The 18,112-nt window shown below is 42.3% G+C and overlaps 1 protein-coding gene across 1 annotated transcript in view; it reads left to right on the forward strand.

Annotated features, from left to right (window-relative positions):
• The window catches only part of LOC113035543 (canalicular multispecific organic anion transporter 1-like), a 32,852-nt gene extending 15,127 nt beyond the window's left edge, over positions 1–17,725 (forward strand). Inside the window, exons 16-28 of the mRNA XM_026191179.1 lie at positions 132–258; positions 1,190–1,366; positions 1,577–1,744; positions 3,581–3,764; positions 3,996–4,131; positions 4,235–4,337; positions 4,423–4,642; positions 6,037–6,191; positions 15,132–15,287; positions 15,391–15,590; positions 15,697–15,823; positions 15,940–16,041; positions 17,156–17,725. Of these exons, the coding sequence (XP_026046964.1) occupies positions 132–258; positions 1,190–1,366; positions 1,577–1,744; positions 3,581–3,764; positions 3,996–4,131; positions 4,235–4,337; positions 4,423–4,642; positions 6,037–6,191; positions 15,132–15,287; positions 15,391–15,590; positions 15,697–15,823; positions 15,940–16,041; positions 17,156–17,356 (2,056 nt within the window). The 3' untranslated portion in view covers positions 17,357–17,725. The remainder of the gene's footprint in view (positions 1–131; positions 259–1,189; positions 1,367–1,576; positions 1,745–3,580; positions 3,765–3,995; positions 4,132–4,234; positions 4,338–4,422; positions 4,643–6,036; positions 6,192–15,131; positions 15,288–15,390; positions 15,591–15,696; positions 15,824–15,939; positions 16,042–17,155) is intronic.
• The last annotated feature ends 387 nt before the right edge of the window (positions 17,726–18,112 follow it).

Consider the following 18,112-nt stretch of genomic DNA (forward strand, 5'->3'; position numbering starts at 1 on the left):
CAATTTACTAGTTAACTTAATTAACTGTGAGATGTTCACCAGGATTTTTTAGCATTGCTTAAGTTTTTCAAGTCTGTTTATTTGCCCCTGATGTGTTCACAGCATTGAGTATAGTTATTATGTGTCTCCAGTGTGAATTTGGACATTGAGCCTGGTCGGTTGGTTGCCGTAGTGGGAGCTGTTGGGTCAGGAAAGTCGTCTCTTATGTCAGCCCTCCTTGGAGAGATGCACAGTACCAAAGGTTTTATCAACATTATGGTAATGGCTTTTTCCCCGTTTGTATTTATCAGTGTGTGTTAAAAAAACATGTAAAATCCATAACATCTAATTACGTCTTAACTAAAATAACACAAATGTTCACACAAATGTTTTTTTGTTTTTTTAACTTAACATGTAGCATGACTGTGGCACAATCAAATTAAGTTTGCTTCAGTTTTTACTTCAGCGCCTTCCCTCATCTTTCACGAAGGCAGAATACTTTATTATTCCATAAAGAAATTATGTTCGTTATTTTTTTGTTTTTTAAATACAGAGAAAATCAATGTTGATTGAATCATTTACTGAGTTTATTTAATGACTAAAAGTATAAAATTCCTCTATATAGCAGTATCTATGCATTCTCAATCATCCAGATAAGGATATCCCAAAAAGTTCATAGTGTATTTAGACTCATAGACTCCCACTGAAAACAATATTTCTACATGAAAAGCATAAACGTTTTGTGATCTACATAGTAGTAGTTACATTCAAGGAGCACAAAAAGCGTATAATTTAACAATCACAATACAATATTTTAATTTTTTTAAAATAATTCAACAATTAAACATTAAAGACTTTAAGAAACAAAGTAAAGATGCATAAATAAAAAAAACATCACCAGCCTAATTCATTCAAGCCAGTTTTGATAATCTGGTCTAAACTCATCAGTATTGAAGGAAAAAACAGCTGAATAAAGAAGTATATTTCTGCACAAATTTTGTGAAATGGAGGCAGATGATTTGCTTATAACTCAAACCATTTTACCCACAGAATAAACTGTTCTCTTAGATTTCCAGTAAATTGATTTGTTTTTCACCTAGCCACTGTAGTGTTTGGTCTGGATAAAAATGTGTGGATGCCAGGTTTTTTTTTATGATAAGACAGATGTAGTGAGACATCTGTAATTGAGTCATAATTTGTTTCTTTCCAGGGTTCTCTTGCTTTTGTACCGCAGCAAGCCTGGATCCAAAATGCTACTTTGAAGGATAATATCTTGTTTGGATCTCCACATGAGGAAGAGAACTTCAAAAAGGTCATAGAGGCCTGTGCTCTTGCCCCTGACCTTGAGCTGCTGCCTGGAGGAGACCTCACTGAGATTGGAGAGAAAGTGAGTTACACTTTGAAAGGTTCAGGTTTTTGGTTACACAAATATTTTTCCTGTATGCAAATACTGTGTATGGCGTTTATTATAAACACATGTAAAATATTTGTTTCTTAAATACATGACAAAAAAGTAACAAAACAGAAGAGCTCTTCTGATTATAAAGGAAAGGCTAAAAGAGTGTGTCTCTTTTCCCCTCCTTTCTTCTCTTTTCAGGGTATCAATCTCTCAGGGGGTCAAAAGCAGCGTGTGAGCTTAGCCAGAGCAGTCTACAGTCAGGCTGATATCTATCTATTAGATGACCCTTTGTCTGCTGTGGACTCACATGTAGGAAAGCATCTATTTGAAAATGTAATTGGACCCAATGGATTACTTAAAGACAAGGTTTGTGCTTAAAAACATATGCTAACAATATTAAAAATGGGGATTAAGAATAACTCAATCATTTATAATACAATAAGGGTCTGGGGGGAAATGCGTAAAAGGTTGGGTAGAGAAGATTGCACTTCATTCTTGACTCCTTTACTGAGAAACAAAGGTTTTGTTCCAGGAATGTCTTGTAGCATGTTCGATAAGTGGCACAAAAAGGGATTAAGGGTAATTGGCGATTTGTATCAAAACAACACACTGATGAACTTTGAGCAATTGCAGTCAAATTTTAATATTCCTAGAGACCACTTTTTTGGCTTTCTCCAGGTTCGTAACTTCGTTCATTCTAGAATTCCACAGTCTTCAGAAATAGTTATATATGATGATATTGAGACATTTCTTATTAAGCGAAAAGACAGAACTCATTTTATCTCAGCTTTTTACTCTCTCCTATATACTCTTAGTAGCAACACACTGAGCGCTATTTATAAATGGGAGAGAGATCTTAATAATCAATATACCGAAGAGGAGTGGAAAGGAGCCATTAACATGAGTAGTTCCACTTTTACTTGTAACCGCTTGCGAGAAACCCAATACAAAATCATACATCGCCTTTATATAGCTCCTAATGTCTTGCATAAGATTGCACCTCATATTTCCCATCTTTGTAGTAAATGTCAAAAAGAAACTGGCACTTTTTTCCATTACTTTTGGGAATGTAAATTAATCAAAAGATTTTGGAGCTTCATATCTCAAGAACTAAGTAATATTTTTAACAACCTGATTCAAAGGGACCCCGGGTACTTTCTTCTTGGCCTACCCTCAAAAGAATTAACATTGAATCACTTGCAGCGCAAATTATGTCACAAACTATTGCTGGTAGCTAGGAAATGTATTCTCATTAATTGGGTTAAGGATAAACTTCCCTCTGTGACGTTGTGGTACAGAGAATTATTTAAAGTTATTCCTCACGAAAGAACTGCTGCTATTTTAGGAGGAAATGAGGGTCTCTTTCTCAATGTTTGGTCCCCTTTGCTTTCTTATTTGCCAAATGATTTGTCCCAACTGTTGAGGGGGGGTGGTTGCGATTAAGATGTTCTCAGTTAAATAGGAAGCAAGTGTAAAGGACAATTCATTCTTGGAGTTTATCTTTTTCTCTTTCTATATCTGTGGGTAATTGAGTGAAAATATGTTTTTTTGTGTGTCTGTGTGGATGTGGGTTTTTTTGGGGTGTTTTTTTTTTTCTTCTTTCTTCTCTGTTTGGTTGTGTTGTTTTATGCTATTCTTGAACGAATAAAAATTGTATATCAAAAAAAAAACCATATGCTAAACATTTTACTTTAAAATTAATATTTTAAATAGAAATCAGTATTTAAAGTGAAAAAAACGCGACCATTTCCCATTTAATTTCTTCTGAGGAATCTTGACAAATACTTTCTACACAGGATATTCCAGCTGTTACTTGCTTAGAAAACATGGCGTCTAATTTGTAGTATTTTACATCATTTTACCCAGGACCTGAGCATTACATAGAGGTTACAATAGGCTAAATATCACACTAAATGACCAGGATAACTGAATAGCTAATTATGAAAGGTTAGGAATAAAAGCCACTTGGAAATGGAATTACAAGTTAGAAAAGGTTTGGCTTTATAACTGATTTTTAAATGATTAAACCAATTATTGTTAATTCAGTCTGTGAACTGAAACATATTCTCTTTTTTGATAAATACAATTTATAAACATATTTAAACATAATTTATGTTTTTTTCTTTCTTTTCCTTTAATACTTAACAATGTTTTTGTAAATCCTATCTAACCCTATTTGATTGGTGAATTCTGACCATACAGACTCGTATCCTGGTGACTCATGGCATAAGCTTCCTGCCATACGTGGATGAAATAGTGGTTTTGGAGAATGGAGTCATTTCTGAAGTTGGATCCTATGAAACCCTTCGTGCCAGTGGAGGAACTTTTTCTAAGTTTCTCGACACATATGCCAAAGAGCAGAGCAATCAGAGAAATTCAGAAACAGGTAATTACAACCTTTTCTTAGTATATTAGGAATATGATCTGCACACATCACATGTTTTTGTTAGCTGTACAACCAAAACCTATGCTAAAATTATACATCACAAATATGAATGAATTAAATTTCTTTTTGTCATCTTTTATGAATACTTTGTGTTGATGTTGTTCACATATTGACCCAAATACCATAAATTACTGCCATATATATAAAACACCATGTATATTGTTAATTTAGGTGAGGGCCAGGACGCAGAAGACTTTGAGCTCATCCCAGATGGAGACGATGCCCAACCTGACGGTGCTTCGGAGGACACTGTTTCTCTTACACTGAGGCGAGAAAACAGCATCCGCCGCAGCCAGCGCAATGGCAGGTTCGAGCTTGTTAAAGTTGCAGATGAAACCAATGAAACAGCTTGTCTCAAATAGCATCTTTAGCAGAATGTCCATTTCATTCTTTTCCTCTATTTTTTTTAGTGTCAGATTAAGAAGAAATATTTCCATTAAAAAATCTGCAAATGCTGATGAAACACAGAAAGGCCAGAAGCTTATAGAGAAGGAAACTATGGAAACAGGACAGGTAACAAAATGTTTTTGTACAACTAGCGCAAGATTACAACAAATGATAGCCTGTTTCCTGAGTGCCGTCTCGCGCTGATTTCCAGGTGAAGCTTGCAGTGTTCCTGCAGCACCTGCGAGCCATGGGCTGGGGATATTCTGCCATGGTTTTCCTGATTTACTTCATCCAAAACGCTGCTTTCATCGGTCAGAATTTGTGGCTGAGTGACTGGACCAGTGATTCTGTGGAGTACTACAACATGACATACCCTTCCTGGAAGAGGGACACAAGGGTGGGAGTGTTCGGAGCTCTTGGAGTGGCTCAGGGTAATAAAACAGTCATTCCTTTTGTATTTGCAAATATTTTCAGGTTCGTGCAAATTAACGTTAAGGAACTTTATGTCTTACAGACAGGAAAATTCCCTACTCTGTTATTTAGGATCCTCTCATTTTTAGAGCGCTATATAGACAACCTAAACAGTCTTTTTATTGTACTAGAGGACTTGTGCACTGTGTGCGTTAGGTCCTTTGTCACAGGGACTCATGCTGAAAAGTGCATAGGCACCTATAACTTTTTATGTTAATAATTAGGAGGAATTTGTTTATATATAAAATTCTGTTAAGCTGAACTGAATCTTCTCAAGCTAAACTACTCAGTGTAATAAAAAAAGTGTAATAAAACTAAACAAATCAATGAAAAACAAAACAAAAAATAAGGTGGATGCTTCAGAGCTGTTCGGTCTGGGGGAATGATGGGGCTGATGTAGAGGGTGGAGATGAGTATAAAAGTAGAGAGGAGTACAAAGGGAGGGAAAACATTTGTTATTTATTAGTTCTTTAACAGTATTTTTTTTGCACCATTGAAGTATGTTTTTTCTTTTCATATGATATTAAAATCACCAAAAGTGTGTACATTTAATGAATTGCATTTATATAGCGCTTTACAATGCCACTATTCATTCACACACTGGTGGAGGCAAGCTACAGTTGTAGCCACAGCTGCTCTGGGGCAGACTGACAGAAACGAGGCTGCCATATTGCGCCATCGGCCCCTCTGGCCAACACCAAGGACACAACGACCAGGACAGAGAACCTGGGATCGAACCGGCGACCTTCCAGTTACAGATGCGCTTCCCAACCCCCTGTTCCACAGTTGCTCTTTCGTATTGTGAATGGGTGACCAATTACATTGATCAAAGTGATATGTTTTAGTCCAGCTGCTTTATATTGTAAAAAGACTGGCAATTTGGACCTTGGTTCATCTTGAGCTTAGCTTTACATGCAGTACATATATTACTGATTGAACTATTTTTTTTTTTTATAAGAATAAGAATTGAATTTGAAAAAAGTAAAATACTATTTGTGTTGTCATTATAGCCCTGCGAAAGACTGTCGATTTGTCCAGCTTGTGCCTTCCCTCTTGCTCTGTGGCAGCATAGGCTCCAGCCCCTGCAACCCTGAATTTCATACAACCTAAACTTTGTCATTAAGAATTTCTGAACATCCAAACCTGGTCTGGTCTCCAATTAACAAGATTCTTAATGACAATTAGCATTTTTGAAAATAAATATTATTTTGTAATAATAACAGCCACTTTATATCAGTAGGCAGGAAAAAGCACACCTGAGTGTTACTGTAAGTTCAAGGTTCTGTCCACAGTGGATTTGTCTTTGTTAAAAATGTAGTTCTATTATTTAGAAACGTTCTTGTTTTTATTGCAGGCCTCTTTGTGTTCTTTGGCACACTGCTCCTAGCCAATGCTTCCATTGATGCATCTCGTATCCTGCATTCACGACTTCTTAACAACATCCTGCGAGTTCCTATGGTTTTCTTTGACACTACACCTATTGGAAGAGTGATCAACCGCTTTGCAAAGGTAGGGTCTTGTAGTTCACTTTTTAAGGATTCTTTTCATAGTTTTCAATATTTATTTTTATCTTCTTGTGGCTTGTATGATTACAAATACAAAGTATAACTAGTTTTTAATGTCATTTCTAAAATAACAGTGCTAAAAATTGAAAAAACTAAACATTAAATTTTTTAAAAAGGCTTATTTGTGTTTGCTGCAAGTTGTATATCCACTTGTTTAATTTAATTTTTCCCACTTTATCTCACATTTTTTAATACAATCCTAAATATTCTTAAAATTGTTCTCTCCTTAAGTCATTCTTTAAAGAGGCTTTCTTCCCAAGTGCCTCCTCAAGTATGCAGTCCAGTTCAATTTTATCTGGTGCTGACACACAATAACAGTCACTAAAGGTACATTGTATTGTAAAGGTAAAGCTCTTACAACAATCAAGAAAAATCCCTCAAACAATCAGATGACTCCCTATGAGTCAATATGAATTTAATATGAATATATTCAATAAATCAATATGCTGTTCAATTCATTTCAGTTTTATCTGCACAGTCCCAAATCAACCTGTTTGCGTTAATGTTGTAATATGTGTGTAGATCTGTTGTCTCTGTTAGCTGCGGTTACTAAATTCAGCCACTTGTTGAAAAAGGGAAGAAGGAGCTAATTTCTCTTGTATCCTCACATCCTGCTTATACCAACAAAAGGGTCTTAATGGACAAATAATTAATCATTAAATTATTACGTCGTTAGAATGGTTGTAAGTGTCACGGCTAGCGGTATGGCATTATTTTTATGCCACTTTTCTGAGCGCACGTAAAAAAAATGAGCACACGTAAAAAAAAATGCAGGTACAAGTGTTGCAGTTTGAGGAGAAATTTATTTTGAGTGAAGAAAAATTCATTGCTGCGTGCAAAAAATTTATTTCGTTGTTTGCTATTATCCATACACACACACAATAGCAGCCCCTCTCGCTCAGTTTTTGCACTTGCGCTCGCTCGCAATGTGTTGCTTGCGCTCTCAACACTTCTGCCCGTTCGCGCTCAACTCTTCGAGCTTTTACGCAGAGATGTGCAGAACCTAAAGGAAACCTAAACTGGGGAAGGTAGTAAAACAAACCTGAAACCTTAATCCACAGAAGGACATGCAGGGGGAAACGCACGGAAGTAACACAGAGTGACTCAGGGAGACAACACAGACAGACCAGCGGCGAGCACGAGAGGACACACACTATAAATACACAGAGAAACAGGGAAACTACACACAGGAGGGAGACACGACTGAACCTAGTTAACATGACAAAACAGGGAGGGTGCAAAACTGAACACACTGACATCAGACACTGACTTTCAAAGTAAAACAGGAAATACACAGACTGGTCTCAGAGACAAGGTACAGACGAGGAATGACAGGGATGACTAAACACTAAACAGAGGAAGAACAGAACCCGAAACCACAAACAGAACCACAAACAGAATACATAATAATAATCATAATAATCATAATAATCATAATCATAATTGTAATGGGCTAAGTTTCCATTCAGCTTAAACACTCCCAAGAAAATCTCCAGGACTCAGACGATTGGATTCCAGAAGTTTTTACTGGGCACTTTTGTGAAACTGTAAACACAATACAATGAAATATACTGTAAACACAATACAATGAAATATACTGTAAACACAATACAATGAAATATATGAAATGTATTATAGATGCAATAAGCTCAAAGCATCTGGCTAATTATCACAGCTTGACAGCCTAGCCGCATAGCTTATATGAGACACAATAAAGTTAACCGAATAACAGACAACGGTTCAAAACGCTTCACCGCTTAATTGTACAAAATGAATTATACTCACAGACTATGCCTTAGCGAAGAGAAAAGGATTAATCCTGTAACGGCGGTTGAATGAGCCCACACGCTAATATCCCGAGTCACACAGTAGATTCACTTTCTGACTCTCAGCGTAAACTGCTCTCGTGTTGTCATGGTTACGAAAATACACACACCGCTCTAAGCTACGATAGTGAGATAAAGAGAACACAAAGAACACATTTCTGGGGGCATAACACTCCCCGCTTGGGGTCTTTAAGAGCCCACATCAATTGGCAGAGTCAGACTTTGGAGAAAGAAGCAGAACTACTTCTGTAATGGGACGAGAGAATCCTCTTCTATTTCAATCTTTAACGACATCCACTTCGACTCTCCGGACCAGACCGTCCTTCCCTGGAAAGGCTTTCGTGATGATGCCCATGGGCCACTCATTTCTCTCTGCCCGATCATCCTTTAAGAGAACTACGTCCCCTTCTTGAAGATTCGGCTGTTTCCCTTGCCACTTGTGTCGAAGTTGCAGTGTTTTGAGGTATTCACGCCTCCATCTGTTCCAAAACATGTCTGCCAGGCCCTGAACTTGTTTCCACTCCTCCCTGAAGAGATCTGCTTCCTCGAACTTGCCTGACGGCAAAGGAGGCGCGGAGCCTGTTTTGAGAGTCAGGAGCATGGCTGGTGTGAGGATGCAGGGCGACTCGGGGTCGGATGACACTGGAATGATCGGCCTTGCGTTCATAATTGCTGCTACCTCGGCCATAAGCGTGGTCAGAACCTCGTGCGTCAGGCGAGACTTTCTCTGTTCAAGCAGCATGCAGTCCAAGATACGGCGGGCAATGCCGATCATCCTCTCCCATGCGCCACCCATATGGGATGCATGGGGTGGGTTAAACACCCAGGTGCAGCTCTGTTTACTGAGGTACTTCTCCACCCTGTCGAACCCTGAGTTTTCCTTGTCCATCCCCAGCTCACGGGAAGCGCCGACGAAGTTAGTTCCGCAGTCCGAGCGTATCTGCTTCGTGGGGCCCCTGACCGCAAAGAATCTCCTCAAGGCGTTAATAAAGCTGCTGGCACTCATGGCTTCGATCACCTCAATGTGCACTGCCCTGGAACACATACACGAGAACATCACCGCCCATCGCTTGGAGTTCGAAACTCCTCCTCTTGTGCGGCGTGAAACGATGCCCCACGGTCCAAAGACATCGACACCTATGTAGGTGAAGGGAGGTGCTACTTGTAACCGTTCTGCCGGCAGGGCTGCCATCCGTTGATGTTCGGCCTTCCCTCGCAGCTTCTTACAAGTGATGCATCCGTAGAGCAGACTGCTGATACAGCGTTTGGCTCCCACGAGCCAAAAACCTGCGGCCCGAACGGCACCTTCAGTAAGATGTCTCCCCTGGTGTTTTACTGCTTCGTGATAGTGGGACACAAGCAGAGTTGCGAGGTGATGCCGGCCAGGAATGATGATGGGATGAGTCTCGTTCATGCCTAAGCCTGACTGCTCGATCCGACCTCCTACCCTGAGTAGTCGATCCTGGTCCATAATGGGATGCAATCTCCACAAGCTGCTGGAAGATGGTATGTCGACTCCAGAACCGATACACTTGAGCTCTTCCGCGTAGCACTCACCCTGGGCACTCTTTACGATGCACACTTTGGCTTTCAGCAGCTCCTCTTCTGTAGGACGACAGATGTGCCAGCCTCGACATTCGCCCTGCGTCGAGCGAGCGAAGGAGCTAGCTACGTGGATCAAATGTGCAATGGCTGCATGGAGTGTGCTGAACTTGGAGAAGCGTTCAAAGCGTTGAGGGCGTACCACGCCTTTAGCAACATGGGTGAGTTTCGTTGTCACCTGTGGAAGCACTTCGGCATCGATGTCGGGGTCGACAAGATTGTACGTCTCTTGAAGCTCGGATGGATGCCCTGATGCGTCGCAAAGAAAGGCTGGTCCTTTGAGCCATGGTGTACTGCTGAGCAGGGCTGATGCTACAGCTCTTGACCCAACGTCAGCTGGGTTAAGATGCGTTGGAACGTACTTCCACTGGCCGGGACAGGGTGACTGAAGGATACGTTGGACCCTATTGTGTACGTAGACATAAAATCTCCTTGACTGGTTATGGATGTATCCCAGTACGACCTTACTGTCTGTGTAGTAGGTGATGTTGTCATACGTTGTGTCCATCTCTGCGACTATCATCTCGGCGATCTCGACGGCGAGCACAGCAGCACAAAGTTCAAGTCTAGGGACAGTTAGGCTAGGTTGGGGAGCCAACTTCGATTTCCCAAAGACAAACCCAATCTCAGTTTGTCCCTGCTTGCCAGTTACCCTGATGTAGGCTACGGCCGCTATTGCTCTGACGGATGCGTCGGCAAAGACGCAGAGTTCTCTCCTTAGGGCTCCTGTGGTGGAGAGGGACGTATAAGGCCGTGGTATTTGGAGCCCCTCCAGGTCTTGAAGAGACTGTTTCCATCTAGTCCACTCGGTCTCCATGTCTTTGGGAAGGGGTGCGTCCCAATCTTCCGCTTGCAAGGTGAGTTCTCTTAGGATCCGTCTTCCATCAACTGTGATGGGTGCTAGAAACCCTAGGGGGTCGTATAGACTGTTCACGGTCGAGAGTACCCCTCTGCGGGTGAACGGCTTCTGATCGATCTCGATCTGGAACGTGAAAGTGTCCGTGCGCATGTTCCAGAACAGTCCCAGGCTACGCTGGATAGGCAGATCATCGATGGAGAGATCCAGGCCATTGAAATCCTGAGAGCGATCCTGGGAGGGGAATGCTCTGATGACCGCGGAACAATTTGATGCAACCTTGTGCAGCCTGAGGTTGGAAGCCGCGAGCATCTTCTGCGCTCGCTGGAGAACTGCGATGCCTTCTTCCTCTGTACTGAAAGACTTTAAGGCATCGTCGACGTAGAAATCGCGGTCGACGAATCTCCTAGCATCGCTGCCGTAGTCGGCCTCTGCTGCCTTAGCCGCCCGCCGCAGGCAATACACTGCGACGGCAGGCGAGGGGCTGTTACCAAAGAGATGCACCCGCATCCTGTAATCCACGACGTCAGAGGTAGGGTCATTGTCTCTATACCACAGGAAGCGGAGAAAATCCCGGTGGTCTTCTTTCACGATGAAGCAGTGGAACATGTGCTCGATGTCGGCGGTGATCGCAACCTGTTCCTTCCTAAACCTCATAAGAACACCTAGTAGGCTGTTATTAAGATCGGGACCACTGAGTAAGACATCGTTGAGCGATACTCCCTCATAGGATGCACTGCTGTCGAAGACCACGCGGATCTTGTCCGGCTTCCGGGGGTGGTACACGCCGAACAGGGGCAAGTACCAACGCTCCTGACCGGGTTGCAAGGGAGGGGCAGCTTCTGCGTGCGCCTTCTTGAGCGTCTTCTCCATAAACTCTAGGAAGTCGGCTTTCATCCGTGGTCGTTTTTCCAGTGAGCGCCGAAGTGAGACGAGGCGTTCGAGAGCCTGTTTCCTGTTGTTAGGGAGTCGCTGCCTCGGTGACCTAAACGGCAAAGGTGCGACCCAACTGTTGGAGCTGTCTTGGCAACACTCGGCTTCCATTATCCTTAGAAACTCCAAATCTTCCCTGGATGGAGCAAGTTTGTGGTCGTTGGGAGTGCGAGCGAAGACGGTTTGCCCCAAATTGTCTCCGATTAGCGTCGTCGGGGTTCGCGCTGGATGTTGTTGATAGTCACGTGCTTGTTCAAACACCTCTGTTACTTTCATCTGGTTGTTACATGGCTGGAGATGGCTTGTACGACCGTTCCCTAGAACGGCTGTTTTGTAGCTTCTCACCTCCGGTGGTCTGTGAGCACCTCCGAGGCACACGTCTCCGACGATGACCCATCCCAGGTCAAGCCTTTGGGCGAAGGGAGCATCTCCTGGGCCGCTTATTTGCTCTCGGACCTTGTGGACCCGTAAGATATCTCTGCCAAGTAAGAGAAGAATGCTGGCGTCTGGGTCCGGAGGTGGTATCTTGTCAGCGATGCGTTTTAGGTGGGTATGATGATAGGCCACACCGGGGGTGGGAATCTCCGCGCGGATGTTGGGAATTTGGTTACACTCGAGGAGTGTAGGCAGAGAGATACTCAGTTTCTCGTCCAACGGCTCTACGGTGTAGCCGCTGGCTCTCCTTCCTGATGTCTCCGTACGTCCCGCGCAGGTCTTTAGTGTGTATGAGTACGAGCGCCCGGGGATCTTGAAGGCTTCGAAGAACTCTGACCGCGCGAGGGAGCGATTACTCTGCTCATCCAATATAGCGTACATTCTCTTGGCTTCCTCTCTTCGTCCGTTTGGGAACACCCTGACGAGACAGATCTTAGCACACGCTCTAGCACTCAGACCTTCCCCACATACCTGTGTGCACGTTGCGTTGACCTCCTGGTTATCAGCTTTGTCCTCCTCCCCGCTATCCTCTGAGATGGAGGGGAACGATTTAGATTTCCAGGTAGGTGGGTGAGGGTGGAGGGCTGTAACGTGGGCAGCGCTACCACACTCGGTGCATGTTATCTTGGCTGTGCAGTTCTTTGCAAAGTGTTCTGTTGACGAGCAACAGCGAAAGCAGACGTAGTGTTCTTTCAGAAGCTGTTTGCGATCATCTAAGCTCTTCTCGCGGAAACCTCTGCATTTCCTCAGAGGATGGGGTTTTTTGTGCAGGGGGCAATGTTTATTCGGGTCAATACGTTCCCTGCTTTCCTTAGACTCGAACTTGGCAGTGCCTGAGACTTGTGTTTTGTGGGTGTGAACGGACGTCTTCGTGGGCCTCTCCCATTTATTCATTCTCTCGTTTGGGGGGCTTGGCGTGAAGAGGTTGAAACTTGGGTCCGTACGTGCTTTCGCCTCGGTGCGGATGAAGTTCACCAACACGGAGAAAGGTGGGAAGCTGACGAAATGTTCTTGTTTGTATCTCGTCCCGTGGTATAGCCACTTTTCTTGTATGCTGTATGGAAGTTTCTCGATGATGGGCTTAATTCCTCTGGAGGTATCCAAGTACGACATGCCCGCGAGGTAGCCATCTTCTTTAGCGGCTTGTAGCTCTGACAACAGGTCGGCTAGATCCCGGAGTCTCCGTGGATCTTTTGTCGTGAGCTTTGGGAAGCTTTCTAGTTTGCTGAACAGAGCTTGTTCGACGGCTTCTGGGGAGCCATATAGTTCGTCGAGGCGCCCCCATGCTGAGCACAGTCCAATAGTTGGATTCCTGATGTTGACCGTTTTTATTCTTCTTACCTGCTCTGTTGACTCCTTTCCCAGGTGTCTGGTTAGGAGGTCGAGTTCTTCTGCAGCAGACAGGTCTAGATTGGCAATGGCGTTCTGGAATGATGTTTTCCAGGCCCAATAGTTTATTGGCTGGTCGTCATATGCGGTGAGACCTGAAGTCACCAAGTGGTTACGAGCGAGATATTTGATGAGGTCAGTGGTTGTAGAATGGTCGTAATCACCTCCGTAGAGTGTCCCGTGGATGGGCTGATGCGTGGGAAACGTAGAATCTCGTTTGGGGTTCTGCTGTAGGAGTGGAGTTGGAGGGGGGTAGAAGGGTGACTTGGAGCTCTGTCGTGTTGGTGCGTCGCTTCTCCAGGGGCCCTGAAGAGCTTGGTGTGGCGTAATAGCAGCAGGAGCGGCAGCTTGGGTCTGAGCCGCGTTATGCGGGTGAGTGACTGGCTGAGAAGGGGGAAGGTTATTTTCTGTAGCCGATAGACCCTTGGCGCTCAGGCTGGCCTGTTCGGAGACAAAGGCGGCTACGCGCTGGTCTTTGACAGACTGGTGGACCAGGCTGTTAACTTCGCTGTGTACTTCGAGACCCATATCCTGCAGACCAGCTACTAGGGAGTTCGCCTCAGCAACGGCGGCATCCCTTTCTTTTTCATCGATTAGTGCGTCGAGGCTGGCTTGAATACGTGCTTGCTCCACTTTAAGCTCGATTTCTCTTTTTGAATGTGCCGCTCTAGCTTGCGCGGCTTCAGCCTTTGCTTTTGCCATGGCAATGGCTATGCTGATTTTTGAGCCAGACGATGTACCAGATGAGCGACTGCTCCTTGAGCGCACACACTCTGACTGGTTGTCTCCATTTCCTTTGTCAGCATTGCTACGTTGTGACATTGCGTGTCGTTGGGTCTCCAGTATCGGGAGATGTCGGCTGCGGCGAAGTTTTCCGAGGCTATATTGGAGGCTGCTTATCTCTCGATAATGAGTAGCTCCGTACAGCGGCGATCCTCGTATCCCTATTAGCTGCGTTGCAGTCTTTTCACTGTAATGGGCTAAGTTTCCATTCAGCTTAAACACTCCCAAGAAAATCTCCAGGACTCAGACGATTGGATTCCAGAAGTTTTTACTGGGCACTTTTGTGAAACTGTAAACACAATACAATGAAATATACTGTAAACACAATACAATGAAATATACTGTAAACACAATACAATGAAATATATGAAATGTATTATAGATGCAATAAGCTCAAAGCATCTGGCTAATTATCACAGCTTGACAGCCTAGCCGCATAGCTTATATGAGACACAATAAAGTTAACCGAATAACAGACAACGGTTCAAAACGCTTCACCGCTTAATTGTACAAAATGAATTATACTCACAGACTATGCCTTAGCGAAGAGAAAAGGATTAATCCTGTAACGGCGGTTGAATGAGCCCACACGCTAATATCCCGAGTCACACAGTAGATTCACTTTCTGACTCTCAGCGTAAACTGCTCTCGTGTTGTCATGGTTACGAAAATACACACACCGCTCTAAGCTACGATAGCGAGATAAAGAGAACACAAAGAACACATTTCTGGGGGCATAACAATAATAATAAACACAAAACGCTGGGTCACATGACCCAGGACCATGACAGTAAGACTCTGTATTCTTTGGAACAGCTCTAATCTCAGGAACAACTCAAATCTTTAAAAGTGTTTAGTCACTGATAAACATCCATGACTTATCATTGACATTTTTTCCAATATCCTGACTTTAGCTTTTATAATAATTGACTTTATTCTTTTAGTATTATTTACACTTATAATTTTGCTAATTATGTATTTTTTCTGTTTTTATGTGCACTATAAATAAAATTGACGTTTTACTTAAATAAGTACTAACTCTCCAAATATTATCCCAAAGGACATTTTTACCATAGATGAGGCCATTCCTGCTTCCTTGCGCTCCTGCCTTCTGTGTCTGATGTCTGTACTGGGGACAGTATTTGTCATCTGCATGGCAACTCCTTTCTTTGCCATAGTTATCATTCCTCTGGCCCTGATCTATTTCTTTGTACAGGTAAGCTAAACAAGGTAAAGAAGATATGTAAAAAAAGCTAACCTAACTTTCCTATAATATGACATGCAAACTGATTTTGTTTTGTCTTTCTCTCTACACCCAGCGCTTTTATATTGCCGCTTCAAGACAGCTGCGCCGGCTGGACTCGGTGTCTCGCTCACCGATATACTCTCACTTTGGTGAGACGGTGTCCGGCCTGTCAGTGATAAGAGCCTACAAGCATCAAGAAAGGTTTCTTAAACACAATGAAGTAACTATAGATGAGAACCTCAAAAGTATCTATCTGCGGATCGTGTCTGACAGGTCAGACATTGAACAGTGTACCAAATACAGATAAGCATGTGATGCTAAATGATGAGACCCTAAAATTTGTTTGTGTGCATATTTGTGGGGTTTGTTTTCTTGACAGATGGCTGGCCATACGTCTGGAGTTTGTTGGAAACCTGGTGGTGTTTTTTGCTGCTCTGTTTGCTGTCATTTCCAGAGATTCTATTGACAGTAATGTGGTTGGCCTATCTGTATCATATGCCCTTAATGTCAGTCACAAAAACACTCAGAATTTATCCTTATTTCATCTGTGTTTATGTATGCGGTAACACTAAAATGCAGGAATAATGTAAACACAGACCTCTCTCCTGTTGGGGTTCTGCAGGTAACCCAGACCCTCAACTGGCTGGTGAGGATGACCTCAGAGCTGGAGACCAATATTGTAGCTGTGGAGAGAGTGAACGAATACACTCAGCTTAAGAACGAGGCATGTAGAAATACTTTGTGAGCGAGACATTATTTATCCATTCATCCATTCTCTTCAGTCTATCCTTATCTGGGTCACGGGGGTGCTGGAGCCTATCCCAGCTACCCTAGCGTGAGGGTGATACACCCTGGATGTGTCGCCAATCTGAAACAGGGATAACACAAAAGACAGACATCCATTCATACTGATATTCATACCTGTGGGAAATTTAGAATCTCCAATTGACCATACCCCAGTAACTGCATATCTTTGGACTGTAGGAGAAAGCCAGAGTACCCAGAGAGAACCCACACAGATATGGGGAGAGCATGCAAACTCCACAAAGAAAGGTCCCAGCCAGATGCTTGAGTCTTACTCAGGACTTTCTTGCAGTGAGGCAACAGTGTTAACGACCATGCTGCCATATGACATTATTTATACTTTGGTTAAATTAAAATCTACTGTTTTCTTAAATAGGACATGAATTTTAAGATTTCTACAGGCTGTGAGTTTATTGTAACTTTGACAGTTTAACGGGAATCTAATACGCTTGTGTGCGACATCAACTGCAATATTTGCTCACTGTACAGTGATAATACTTTTATTCCCAGCTGCTGTTTCTCCACTGTTTCTTAACATACTACCGATAATAGTTCAGATAATTGTCAAACAAACGAGATTTTGATGCAACAATTTCATTTTATGTTTCACTAACATTTGAGTTCACATGTTTGAACTCCACCTGTTATATTTGAGTTGGGTTGTTTATTCATAATGGCACCAGAGCTCCAATGATTAGCACATCCCATCATGATGTTCATACTGAATTTAATCTGATTTAGAATATAACATTGCACATGTACACTTGGCCTTAATTGTTAATCTTGGTTGCATATTTTCATTTGAGCTATTTAATTTTTTACCAAGTGTGACGTCTTTTTAAGTTTTCTTTTTTTCCTTTATTTTAGTGGTGTAATGTGTGCATGTCTGTATGTATGGCGTCTGTATAATTTTGTTTCTTATTTATCTTGGTTTGAATATTAATGCACAACATATAAAAGAGCTAACTTAGCTCAATTTGATAGCTTTTGTATTATATTACACATGCGTTCTGCTTCTTTTTCTGTTGTTACAGGCTGACTGGGTAACTGACACTCGACCTCCACAGATGTGGCCAGAGGCAGGAAGAGTGCATTTTGAGAACTACAAAGTCCGTTACAGACCTGAATTGGATTTAGTGCTGCATGGAATCACTTGTGACATCAACAGCACTGAGAAGGTGTGTGTGTGTGAGCGTGAGAGGGAGAGTCTCCATATATGTATAAAGTTCCTGTAAAAGTTATAGGTTTTACTGTATCTGATATCATATTCACCAAAGATACAAAAGCATGCACTGCTAAAAAAGAAAAAGAAAAAAATTGGATGGACATTAAATCATTGGGAAGATTTTTTCTCCCTCATTGAAAAATCCATAATATATAAAATTGTACCACTATTTTTTAATTTAAAAGGTTAACTATTAACAACGTGTGCAAGCTTTCTGCTGGCTGACATTGGCCAACTGTATCTAAAATGTAGCTTCCAGATACAGACCTGCACATCATTTTTTATTTGAGTTTAGAAAAGCTATTATGTTGAAATTTGTAATTTGGACTTTGTGCTGTAAGACATTGACATTCTATTGTTTGGGGGGTTTTTTTTATGTTTTATAGACCAATCTATTAATCAATTACTCAAGAAAGATGCCACAGATCAATCTGTGTTGACAGTTAACATATAATTAAACTGTAAAATAATGTGTAATCAGTTTTTCTTTTAATTTATACATTGTGTATTACTGTATATTATAATCAGCTGTGATATGTAAACATGTAACTAGTTTATGGGCAGTTGTTCCCAAACTTTTTTTTTTGCTAGGCCGGAATATTCAGCATTGCTATCAATACATCCATCCATCCATCTTCTTGTGCTTATCCAGGACCGATTCGCGGGGCCAGCAGCCTAAGCAGAGAAGCCCAGACCTCCCTCTACCTAGTCACCTCCTCTAGCTTATCCAGGGGAACAAGCATTTCCAGGCCAGCAAGAGACTATA

This window comes from Astatotilapia calliptera, chromosome 13, assembly GCF_900246225.1.
Source record: "Astatotilapia calliptera chromosome 13, fAstCal1.2, whole genome shotgun sequence".
Taxonomy (NCBI): Eukaryota; Metazoa; Chordata; class Actinopteri; order Cichliformes; family Cichlidae; genus Astatotilapia; species Astatotilapia calliptera.